General features: G+C 42.2%; 1 protein-coding gene across 1 annotated transcript in view; it reads right to left on the bottom strand.

Annotated features, from left to right (window-relative positions):
- LOC135552207 (probable E3 ubiquitin-protein ligase HERC1) overlaps positions 1–14,263 on the bottom strand; it is a 191,334-nt gene that overhangs the window by 149,383 nt on the left and 27,688 nt on the right. Inside the window, 3 exon segments of the mRNA XM_064983699.1 lie at positions 827–1,048; positions 4,137–4,328; positions 8,917–9,049. Of these exon segments, the coding sequence (XP_064839771.1) occupies positions 827–1,048; positions 4,137–4,328; positions 8,917–9,049 (547 nt within the window).

The raw sequence follows: 14,263 nt of genomic DNA, 5'->3' as shown, positions 1-14,263 counted from the left end.
AACAGTTATCTAGAGGGAGGGGGTCATCAGATAGGACCACTTCTAACAGTTAACTAGAGAGGGGGGCATCAGATAGGAACCACTTCTAACAGTTATCTAGAGGGGGGTCATCAGATAGGACCACTTCTAACAGTTATCTAGAGGGGGGTCATCAGATAGGAACCACTTCTAACAGTTATCTAGAGGGGGGTCATCAGATAGGACCACTTCTAACAGTTATCTAGAGGGGGGTCATCAGATAGGAACCACTTCTAACAGTTATCTAGAGGGGCGGTCATCAGATAGGACCACTTCTAACAGTTATCTAGAGGGGGTCATCGTATAGGAACCAATTCTAAGTTATCTAGAGGGGGGTCATCAGATAGGAACCACTTCTAACAGTTATCTAGAGGGGGTCATCATGTATTAGGAACCAATTCTAACAGTTATCTAGATGGGGGTCATCAGATAGGAACCACTTCTAACAGTTATCTAGAGGGGGGTCATCGTATAGGAACCACTTCTAACAGTAATCTAGAGGGAAGTCAGTGATTTAATTTTATTTATTTATTAATTTAACCTTTATTTAACTAAGCAAGTCAGTAAAGAACACATTCTTATATACAATGACGGCCTACACCGGCCAAACCCGGACGACGCTGGGGCAATTGTGCGCCGCCCTATGGGACTCCCAATCACGGCCGGTTGTGATACAGCCTGGATTCGAACCAGGGTGTCTGTCGTGACGCCTCTAGCACTGAGCTGCAGTGCCTTAGACCGCTGCAACACTCAGGAGCCCACTAACGCCCCTATATAATATCTACACTATCGATGCCGTGTTTCCTACCTAGTTGAGGGATGTCCATCTCCAGCCCGTTGCTGAACAGGGGGGTTTTCAGCCAGTAGCCTGTATCCTGTTCCTCTAGAGAGGGGGGGGCTCCCTGCAGCATGCCCCCCAGGCAGCGGCCCACCAGCAGGCCTGCAGTACGCTCCAGATCCACCAGCCACACCCAGGACTGGGCCGGCTGGGACAGGGGCTGCCCTGCAGGGTCCACAAAGTCTGGGGCTCCTGGAGACAGAGAGAGACAGACAGAGAGACAGAGAGAGAGACAGACAGAGAGAGAGAGAGACGGAGAGAGACAGAGAGAGAGAGACAGAGAGAGAGACAGAGAGAGAGAGAGAGAGACAGAGAGAGAGAGACGGAGAGAGATTAGACAGACAGAGAGAGACAGAGTCCAGAGAGAGACAGAGAGACAGAGACAGAGACAGAGAGAGAGACAGAGAGAGACAGAGAGAGACAGAGAGAGAGAGATTAGAGAGACAGAGAGAGACAGAGAGAGAGAGACAGACAGAGAGAGAGAGACGGAGAGAGACAGAGAGAGAGAGAGAGAGAGAGAGAGAGAGAGAGAGAGAGAGAGACAGAGAGAGACAGAGAGAGAGACAGAGAGAGACAGAGAGAGACAGAGAGAGACAGAGAGAGAGAGAGAGAGAGAGAGAGAGAGAGAGAGAGAGAAAGAGAGAGAGACAGAGAGAGAGAGAGACAGATTAGAGAAACAGAGAGAGAGACAGAGAGACAGAGAGAGAAACAGAGAGAGAGACAGATTAGAGAGACAGAGAGAAACAGAGAGAGAGACAGAGAGAGAGACAGAGAGAGACAGAGAGAGACAGAGAGAGAGAGACAGAGAGAGAAAGAGAGAAAGAGAGAGAGAGAGAGAGACAGAGAGAGAGAGAGAGAGAGAGAGAAAGAGAGAGACAGAAAGAGAGAGAGAGACAGAAAGAGAGACAGAAATAGAGAGAGTGAGACAGAGACAGAAAGAGAGAGAGACAGAAAGACAGAGAGAGAGAGATGGGGGGCAGACATTCTGTGAGATAACCATTACTCTCGTCAATAGCAGGGGTATGTGACGAAGCGAGTAGTACATTCAACATTGATCCTAACAATCTATGGATAGGGAGAACACCGTTATCTGCTAAAAGACAACATGGACAACATGACACATAACACAGCCACTAGGCTATACATAGATGCTATTCACTTCAGCCTGGTCCCCTCCATCCAGATACACAGGATTCACCCATAGCAATAAATATCTCTAATAATGATCTACCTCCTCACCATGTAGAGACCACTACAGCTCTATCTCTATCTCCTCACCATGTAGACCACTACAGCTCTATCTCTATCTCCTCACCATGTAGAGACCACTACAGCTCTATCTCTATCTCCTCACCATGTAGAGACCACTACAGCTCTAGCTCTATCTCCTCACCATGTAGAGACCACTACAGCTCTAGCTCTATCTCCTCACCATGTAGAGACCACTACATCTCTATCTCTATCTCCTCACCATGTAGAGGCCACTACATCTCTATCTCCTCACCATGTAGAGACCACTACAGCTCTATCTCTATCTCCTCACCATGTAGAGACCACTACAGCTCTATCTCTATCTCCTCACCATGTAGGCCACTATAGCTCTATCTCTATCTCCTCACCATGTAGAGGTCACTACAGCTCTACCTCCTCACCATGTAGGCCACTACAGCTCTATCTCTATCTCCTCACCATGTAGAGGTCACTACATCGCTATCTCCTCACCATGTAGAGACCACTACATCTCTATCTCGATCTCCTCACCATGTAGAGGTCACTACATCGCTATCTCCTCACCATGTAGCCACTACATCTCTATCTCTATCTCCTCACCATGTAGAGGCCACTACATCTCTATCTCCTCACCATGTAGAGACCACTACAGCTCTATCTCCTCACCATGTAGAGATCACTACATCTCTATCTCCTCACCATGTAGAAGCCACTACAGCTCTATCTCTATCTCCTCACCATGTAGAGACCACTACAGCTCTATCTCCTCACCATGTAGAGGCCACTGCAGCTCTATCTCTATCTCCTCACCATGTAGAGACCACTACAGCTCTATCTCCTCACCATGTAGAGATCACTACAGCTCTATCTCTATCTCCTCACCATGTAGAGGCCACTACATCTCTATCTACTCACCATGTAGAGGTCACTACAGCTCTATTTCCTCACCATGTAGAAGCCACTACAGCTCTATCTCTATCTCCTCACCATGTAGAGGTCACTACATCTCTATCTCCTCACCATGTAGAAGCCACTACAGCTCTACCTCCTCACCATGTAGACCACTGCAGCTCTATCTCCTCACCATGTAGAGACCACTACAGCTCTATCTCCTCACCACGTAGAGGCCACTACAGCTCTATCTCCTCACCATGTAGAGGCCACTACAGCTCTATCTCCTCACCATGTAGAGACCACTACAGCTCTATTTCCTCACCATGTAGAGGCCACTACAGCTCTATCTCTATCTCCTCACCATGTAGAGGCCACTACAGCTCTATCGCTATCTCCTCACCATGTAGAGGCCACTACAGCTCTATCTCCTCACCATGTAGAGGCCACTGCAGCTCTATCTCTATTTCCTCACCATGTAGAGGCCACTACATCTCTATCTCCTCACCATGTAGAGGCCACTACAGCTCTATCGCTATCTCCTCACCATGTAGAGGCCACTACAGCTCTATTTCCTCACCATGTAGACCACTGCAGCTCTATTTCCTCACCATGTAGAGGCCACTACAGCTCTATCGCTATCTCCTCACCATGTAGAGGCCACTACAGCTCTATCTCCTCACCATGTAGAGGCCACTGCAGCTCTATCTCTATTTCCTCACCATGTAGAGACCACTACATCTCTATCTCCTCACCATGTAGAGGCCACTACAGCTCTATCGCTATCTCCTCACCATGTAGAGGCCACTACAGCTCTATTTCCTCACCATGTAGAGGCCACTACAGCTCTATCTCCTCACCATGTAGAGGCCACTACAGCTCTATCTCCTCACCATGTAGACCACTGCAGCTCTATCTCCTCACCATGTAGACCACTACAGCTCTATCTCCTCACCATGTAGAGGCCACTACATCTCTATCTCCTCACCATGTAGAGGCCACTGCAGCTCTATCTCCTCACCATGTAGAGGCCACTGCAGCTCTATCTCTATTTCCTCACCATGTAGAGACGACTACATCTCTATCTCCTCACCATGTAGAGGCCACTGCAGCTCTATCTCCTCACCATGTAGAGACCACTACATCTCTATCTCCTCACCATGTAGAGGCCACTGCAGCTCCTGGTCTTCCAACGGTGTGGCAGCAGGCAGCAGTCTGTTGAGACAGTCTAGAGGAGGCAGCAGGTCTAGCAGGTAGCTCAGCAGAGGTCCGGCTACAGACACTGGTAGTAGTAGTAGACTGTTGACGATCTGACACAGCATACTGCCTGCTGCAGACACGTAGATCACATCTAGGACAGAGACAGACAGAGAGTTAATAAACCAGGAAGTGACATGTACATCTCATCTACAACAGAGACAGACAGAGAGTTAATAAACCAGGAAGTGACACGTAGATCACATCTAGGACAGAGACAGACAGAGAGTTAATAAACCAGGAAGTGACATGTACATCTCATCTACAACAGAGACAGACAGAGAGATAATAAACCAGGAAGTGACATGTACATCTCATCTAGAACAGAGACAGACAGATAATAAACCAGGAAGTGACATGTACATCTCATCTACAACAGAGACAGACAGAGAGTTAATAAACCAGGAAGTGACACGTAGATCACATCTAGGACAGAGACAGACAGAGAGTTAATAAACCAGGAAGTGACATGTACATCTCATCTAGAACAGAGACAGACAGATAATAAACCAGGAAGTGACATGTACATCACATCTAGAACAGAGACAGACAGAGAGTTAATAAACCAGGAAGTGACACATAGATCACATCTAGGACAGAGACAGACAGAGAGTTAATAAACCAGGAAGTGACATGTACATCTCATCTAGAACAGAGACAGACAGAGAGTTAATAAACCAGGAAGTGACATGTACATCTCATCTACAACAGAGACAGACAGAGAGATAATAAACCAGGAAGTGACATGTACATCTCATCTACAACAGAGACAGACAGAGAGATAATAAACCAGGAAGTGACATGTACATCTCATCTAGAACAGAGACAGACAGAGAGATAATAAACCAGGAAGTGACATGTACATCACATCTAGAACAGAGACAGACAGAGAGATATTAAAACCAGGAAGTGACATGTACATCTCATCTAGAACAGAGACAGACAGAGAGATAATAAACCAGGAAGTGACATGTACATCACATCTAGAACAGAGACAGACAGAGAGTTAATAAACCAGGAAGTGACATGTACATCACATCTAGGACAGAGACAGACAGAGAGTTAATAAACCAGGAAGTGACATGTACATCACATCTAGGACAGAGACAGACAGAGAGATAATAAACCAGGAAGTGACATGTACATCTCATCTAGAACAGAGACAGACAGAGAGATAATAAACCAGGAAGTGACATGTACATCACATCTAGAACAGAGACAGAGAGATAATAAACCAGGAAGTAACATGTACATCACATCTAGAACAGAGACAGACAGATAATAAACCAGGAAGTGACATGTACATCACGTCTAGAACAGAGACAGACAGAGAGTTAATAAACCAGGAAGTGACATGTACATCACATCTACAACAGAGACAGACAGAGAGTTAATAAACCAGGAAGTGACATGTACATCTCATCTAGAACAGAGACAGACAGATAATAAACCAGGAAGTGACATGTACATCTCATCTAGAACAGAGACAGACAGAGAGTTAATAAACCAGGAAGTGACATGTACATCACGTCTAGAACAGAGACAGACAGAGAGATAATAAACCAGGAAGTGACATGTACATCACATCTAGAACAGAGACAGACAGAGAGTTAATAAACCAGGAAGTGACATGTACATCTCATCTACAACAGAGACAGACAGAGAGTTAATAAACCAGGAAGTGACATGTACATCTCATCTACAACAGAGACAGACAGAGAGTTAATAAACCAGGAAGTGACATGTACATCACGTCTAGAACAGAGACAGACAGAGAGATAATAAACCAGGAAGTGACATGTACATCACATCTAGAACAGAGACAGACAGATAATAAACCAGGAAGTGACATGTACATCTCATCTAGAACAGAGACAGACAGAGAGATAATAAACCAGGAAGTGACATGTACATCTCATCTACAACAGAGACAGACAGAGAGTTAATAAACCAGGAAGTGACATGTACATCACATCTACAACAGAGACAGACAGAGAGTTAATAAACCAGGAAGTGACATGTACATCACATCTAGGACAGAGACAGACAGAGAGATAATAAACCAGGAAGTGACATGTACATCTCATCTAGAACAGAGACAGACAGAGAGTTAATAAACCAGGAAGTGACATGTACATCACATCTGGAACAGAGACAGACAGAGAGTTAATAAACCAGGAAGTGACATGTACATCACATCTAGAACAGAGACAGACAGAGAGTTAATAAACCAGGAAGTGACACGTAGATCACATTTACAACAGAGACAGACAGAGAGTTAATAAACCAGGAAGTGACACGTAGATCACATCTAGGACAGAGACAGACAGAGAGATAATAAACCAGGAAGTGACATGTACATCACATCTACAACAGAGACAGACAGATAGTTAATAAACCAGGAAGTGACATGTACATCTCATCTACAACAGAGACAGACAGAGAGATAATAAACCAGGAAGTGACATGTACATCACATCTACAACAGAGACAGACAGAGAGATAATAAACCAGGAAGTGACATGTACATCACATCTACAACAGAGACAGACAGAGAGTTAATAAACCAGGAAGTGACATGTACATCTCATCTAGAACAGAGACAGACAGAGAGTTAATAAACCAGGAAGTGACTAGTACATCTCATCTACAACAGAGACAGACAGAGAGTTAATAAACCAGGAAGTGACATGTACATCACATCTAGGACAGAGACAGACAGAGAGATATTAAAACCAGGAAGTGACATGTACATCTCATCTAGAACAGAGACAGACAGAGAGTTAATAAACCAGGAAGTGACATGTACATCACATCTACAACAGAGACAGACAGAGAGATAATAAAACCAGGAAGTGACATGTACATCTCATCTAGAACAGAGACAGACAGAGAGATATTAAAACCAGGAAGTGACATGTACATCTCATCTAGAACAGAGACAGACAGAGAGATAATAAACCAGGAAGTGACATGTACATCACATCTAGAACAGAGACAGACAGAGAGTTAATAAACCAGGAAGTGACATGTACATCTCATCTACAACAGAGACAGACAGAGAGTTAATAAACCAGGAAGTGACATGTACATCTCATCTAGAACAGAGACAGACAGAGAGATAATAAAACCAGGAAGTGACATGTACATCTCATCTAGAACAGAGACAGACAGAGAGATATTAAAACCAGGAAGTGACATGTACATCTCATCTAGAACAGAGACAGACAGAGAGATAATAAACCAGGAAGTGACATGTACATCACATCTAGAACAGAGACAGACAGAGAGTTAATAAACCAGGAAGTGACATGTACATCTCATCTACAACAGAGACAGACAGAGAGTTAATAAACCAGGAAGTGACATGTACATCTCATCTACAACAGAGACAGACAGAGAGATAATAAACCAGGAAGTGACATGTACATCACATCTAGAACAGAGACAGACAGAGAGTTAATAAACCAGGAAGTGACATGTACATCTCATCTAGAACAGAGACAGACAGAGAGATAATAAACCAGGAAGTGACATGTACATCACATCTAGAACAGAGACAGACAGAGAGATAATAAACCAGGAAGTGACACGTAGATCACATTTACAACAGAGACAGACAGAGAGATAATAAACCAGGAAGTGACATGTACATCACATCTAGAACAGAGACAGACAGAGAGTTAATAAACCAGGAAGTGACATGTACATCTCATCTAGAACAGAGACAGAGAGTTAATAAACCAGGAAGTGACATGTACATCACATCTAGAACAGAGACAGACAGAGAGATAATAAACCAGGAAGTGACACGTAGATCACATTTACAACAGAGACAGACAGAGAGATAATAAACCAGGAAGTGACATGTACATCTCATCTAGAACAGAGACAGACAGAGAGTTAATAAACCAGGAAGTGACATGTACATCTCATCTAGAACAGAGACAGACAGAGAGATAATAAACCAGGAAGTGACATGTACATCTCATCTAGAACAGAGACAGATAGAGAGATAATAAACCAGGAAGTGACATGTACATCACATCTAGAACAGAGAGACATGAAATGTACTATGCATTATGTGGGTTAAATGCTGTAACAACAGAATAAAACAAGTCCCATGACGGTAGTGACTGTCCATTACTGCTTATCTCTTATCAACCATCAGTTATTTATTTTAATAAAATATTTATATTATATTACATTTGTTTTATTTGATAACTTTATTATTAAGAGAGGGAGAGAGAGAGAGAGATTGAGAGGGAGAAGGAGAGAGAGAGAATGAGAGAGAGGGAGAAGGAGAGCGAGAGAGAGAGAGATTGAGAGGGAGAGAGAGAGAGAGAGAGAGAGAAGGAGAGAAGGAGAGAGAGGGAGAAGGAGAGAGAGAGAGAGAGAGAGAGAGAGAGAAGGAGAGAGAGAAGGAGAGAGAGAGAGAAGAAGAGAGAGAGAGGGAGTGAGAGAAGGAGAGAGAGGGAGAAGGAGAGAGAGAGAGAGAGAGAGAGAGATGGAGAGAGGGAAGGAGAGAGAGGGAGAAGAGAGAGAGAGAGAGAGAGAGAGAGAGAGAGAGAGAGAGAGAGAGAGAGAGAGAGAGAGAGAGAGAGAGAGAGAGAGAGAGAGACAGACAGACAGACAGACAGACAGACAGACAGACAGAGTGATACAGTAGTAGACATAATAACCTCGTAGTTTCTCTCTGATGCTGCCGTTCCAGGAGCTCTCCTGCAGCAGGGTGGCGGAGCGGGAGAAGATGTCTGTAGCGTGGGGGAGCAGCAGCTGGAGGTGCTTATGGAGCAGAGCCACACTGCTAGAGTTCTGGAGGTATTAAACACCAGGACAATGTTACTAACTATTACTACTGGAGGTGCTTATGGAGCAGAGCCACACTGCTAGAGTTCTGGAGGTATTAAACACCAGGACAATGTTACTAACTATTACTACTGGAGGTGCTTATGGAGCAGAGCCACACTGCTAGAGTTCTGGAGGTATTAAACACCAGGACAATGTTACTAACTATTACTACTGGAGGTGCTTATGGAGCAGAGCCACACTGCTAGAGTTCTGGAGGTATTAAACACCAGGACAATGTTACTAACTATTACTACTGGAGGTGCTTATGGAGCAGAGCCACACTGCTAGAGTTCTGGAGGTATTAAACACCAGGACAATGTTACTAACTATTACTACTGGAGGTGCTTATGGAGCAGAGCCACACTGCTAGAGTTCTGGAGGTATTAAACACCAGGACAATGTTACTAACTATTACTACTGGAGGTGCTTATGGAGCAGAGCCACACTGCTAGAGTTCTGGAGGTATTAAACACCAGGACAATGTTACTAACTATTACTACTGGAGGTGCTTATGGAGCAGAGCCACACTGCTAGAGTTCTGGAGGTATTAAACACCAGGACAATGTTACTAACTATTACTACTGGAGCTATTATAGACCAGGACAATGTTACTAACTATTACTACTGGAGGTGCTTATGGAGCAGAGCCACACTGCTAGAGTTCTGGAGGTATTAAACACCAGGACAATGTTACTAACTATTACTACTGGAGGTGCTTATGGAGAAGAGCCACACTGCTAGAGTTCTGGAGGCATTAAACACCAGGACAATGTTACTAACTATTACTACTGGAGGTGCTTATGGAGCAGAGCCACACTGCTAGAGTTCTGGAGGTATTAAACACCAGGACAATGTTACTAACTATTACTACTGGAGGTGCTTATGGAGCAGAGCCACACTGCTAGAGTTCTGGAGGTATTAAACACCAGGACAATGTTACTAACTATTACTACTGGAGGTGCTTATGGAGCAGAGCCACACTGCTAGAGTTCTGGAGGTATTAAACACCAGGACAATGTTACTAACTATTACTACTGGAGGTGCTTATGGAGCAGAGCCACACTGCTAGAGTTCTGGAGGTATTAAACACCAGGACAATGTTACTAACTATTACTACTGGAGGTGCTTATGGAGCAGAGCCACACTGCTAGAGTTCTGGAGGTATTAAACACCAGGACAATGTTACTAACTATTACTACTGGAGGTGCTTATGGAGCAGAGCCACACTGCTAGAGTTCTGGAGGTATTAAACACCAGGACAATGTTACTAACTATTACTACTGGAGGTGCTTATGGAGCAGAGCCACACTGCTAGAGTTCTGGAGGTATTAAACACCAGGACAATGTTACTAACTATTACTACTGGAGGTGCTTATGGAGCAGAGCCACACTGCTAGAGTTCTGGAGGTATTATAGACCAGGACAATGTTACTAACTATTACTACTGGAGGTGCTTATGGAGCAGAGCCACACTGCTAGAGTTCTGGAGGTATTATAGACCAGGACAATGTTACTAACTATTACTACTGGAAGTGCTTATGGAGCAGAGCCACACTGCTAGAGTTCTGGAGGTATTATAGACCAGGACAATGTTACTAACTATTACTACTGGAGGTGCTTATGGAGCAGAGCCACACTGCTAGAGTTCTGGAGGCATTAAACACCAGGACAATGTTACTAACTATTACTACTGGAGGTGCTTATGGAGCAGAGCCACACTGCTAGAGTTCTGGAGGTATTAAACACCAGGACAATGTTACTAACTATTACTACTGGAGGTGCTTATGGAGCAGAGCCACACTGCTAGAGCTCTGGAGGTATTAAACACCAGGACAATGTTACTAACTATTACTACTGGAGGTATTATAGACCAGGACAATGTTACTAACTAACTATTACTACTGGAGGTATTAAACACCAGGACAATGTTACTAACTATTACTACTGGAGGTATTAAACACCAGGACAATGTTACTAACTAACTATTACTACTGGAGGTGCTTATGGAGCAGAGCCACACTGCTAGAGTTCTGGAGGTATTAAACACCAGGACAATGTTACTAACTATTACTACTGGAGGTGCTTATGGAGCAGAGCCACACTGCTAGAGCTCTGGAGGTATTAAACACCAGGACAATGTTACTAACTATTACTACTGGAGGTATTATAGACCAGGACAATGTTACTAACTAACTATTACTACTGGAGGTATTAAACACCAGGACAATGTTACTAACTATTACTACTGGAGGTATTAAACACCAGGACAATGTTACTAACTAACTATTACTACTGGAGGTGCTTATGGAGCAGAGCCACACTGCTAGAGTTCTGGAGGTATTAAACACCAGGACAATGTTACTAACTATTACTACTGGAGGTATTATAGACCAGGACAATGTTACTAACTAACTATTACTACTGGAGGTATTAAACACCAGGACAATGTTACTAACTATTACTACTGGAGGTATTAAACACCAGGACAATGTTACTAACTAACTATTACTACTGAAGGTGCTTATGGAGCAGAGCCACACTGCTAGAGTTCTGGAGGTATTAAACACCAGGACAATGTTACTAACTATTAATACTGGAGCTATTATAGACCAGGACAATGTTACTAACTATTACTACTGGAGGTATTATAGACCAGGACAATGTTACTAACTATTACTACTGGAGGTATTATAGACCAGGACAATGTTACTAACTATTACTACTGGAGGTATTATAGACCAGGACAATGTTACTAACTAACTATTACTACTGGAGGTATTATAGACCAGGACAATGTTACTAACTAACTATTACTACTGGAGGTAGACTACTGGAGGTATTATAGACCAGGACAATGTTACTAACTAACTATTACTACTGGAGGTATTATAGACCAGGACAATGTTACTAACTAACTATTACTACTGGAGGTATTATAGACCAGGACAATGTTACTAACTATTACTACTGGAGGTGCTTATGGAGCAGAGCCACACTGCTAGAGTTCTGGAGGTATTAAACACCAGGACAATGTTACTAACTATTACTACTGGAGGTGCTTATGGAGCAGAGCCACACTGCTAGAGTTCTGGAGGTATTAAACACCAGGACAATGTTACTAACTATTACTACTGGAGCTATTATAGACCAGGACAATGTTACTAACTATTACTACTGGAGGTATTATAGACCAGAACAATGTTACTAACTATTACTACTGGAGCTATTATAGACCAGGACAATGTTACTAACTAACTATTACTACTGGAGGTATTATAGACCAGGACAATGTTACTAACTATTACTACTGGAGGTATTATAGACCAGGACAATGTTACTAACTAACTATTACTACTGGAGGTATTATAGACCAGAACAATGTTACTAACTAACTATTACTACTGGAGGTATTATAGACCAGAACAATGTTACTAACTAACTATTACTACTGGAGGTATTATAGACCAGGACAATGTTACTAACTATTACTACTGGAGGTATTATAGACCAGGACAATGTTACTAACTATTACTACTGGAGGTATTAAACACCAGGACAATGTTACTAACTATTACTACTGGAGGTATTATAGACCAGGACAATGTTACTAACTATTACTACTGGAGGTATTATAGACCAGGACAATGTTACTAACTATTACTACTGGAGGTATTATAGACCAGGACAATGTTACTAACTATTACTACTGGAGGTATTATAGACCATGACAATGTTACTAACTAACTATTACTACTGGAGGTATTATAGACCAGGACAATGTTACTAACTATTACTACTGGAGGTATTATAGACCAGGACAATGTTACTAACTAACTATTACTACTGGAGGTATTATAGACCAGGACAATGTTACTAACTAACTATTACTACTGGAGGTATTATAGACCAGGACAATGTTACTAACTAACTATTACTACTGGAGGTATTAAACACCAGAACAATGTTACTAACTATTACTACTGGAGGTATTATAGACCAGGACAATGTTACTATCTATTACTACTGGAGGTATTAAACACCAGAACAATGTTACTAACTAACTATTACTACTGGAGGTATTATAGACCAGGACAATGTTACTAACTATTACTACTGGAGGTATTAAACACCAGAACAATGTTACTAACTAACAATTACTACTGGAGGTATTATAGACCAGGACAACGTTACTAACTAACTATTACTACTGGAGGTATTATAGACCAGGATAATGTTACTAACTAACTATTACTACTGGAGGTATTATAGACCAGAACAATGTTACTAACTAACTATTACTACTGGAGGTATTATAGACCAGGACAATGTTACTAACTATTACTACTGGAGGTATTATAGACCAGGACAATGTTACTAACTAACTATTACTACTGGAGGTATTATAGACCAGGACAATGTTACTAACTAACTATTACTACTGGAGGTATTATAGAGCAGGACAATGTTACTAACTAACTATTACTACTGGAGGTATTATAGACCAGAACAATGTTACTAACTAACTATTACTACTGGAGGTATTATAGACCAGGACAACGTTACTAACTAACTATTACTACAGGAGGTATTATAGACCAGGACAATGTTACTAACTAACTATTACTACTGGAGGTAATATAGACCAGGACAATGTTACTAACTATTACTACTGGAGGTATTATAGACCAGGACAATGTTACTAACTAACTATTACTACTGGAGGTATTATAGACCAGGACAATGTTACTAACTATTACTACTGGAGGTATTATAGACCAGAACAATGTTACTAACTAACTATTACTACTGGAGGTATTATAGACCAGAACAATGTTACTAACTAACTATTACTACTGGAGGTATTATAGACCAGGACAATGTTACTAACTATTACTACTGGAGGTATTATAGACCAGGACAATGTTACTAACTATTACTACTGGAGGTATTATAGACCAGGACAATGTTACTAACTAACTATTACTACTGGAGGTATTATAGACCAGGACAATGTTACTAACTAACTATTACTACTGGAGGTATTAAACACCAGGACAATGTTACTAACTATTACTACTGGAGGTAATATAGACCAGGACAATGTTACTAACTATTACTACTGGAGGTATTATAGACCAGGACAATGTTACTAACTAACTATTACTACTGGAGGTATTA

The sequence above is a fragment of the Oncorhynchus masou genome, chromosome 2, assembly GCF_036934945.1.
Source record: "Oncorhynchus masou masou isolate Uvic2021 chromosome 2, UVic_Omas_1.1, whole genome shotgun sequence".
NCBI lineage: Eukaryota > Metazoa > Chordata > Actinopteri > Salmoniformes > Salmonidae > Oncorhynchus > Oncorhynchus masou.
This window is presented reverse-complemented; position numbering and strand designations above follow the sequence as displayed.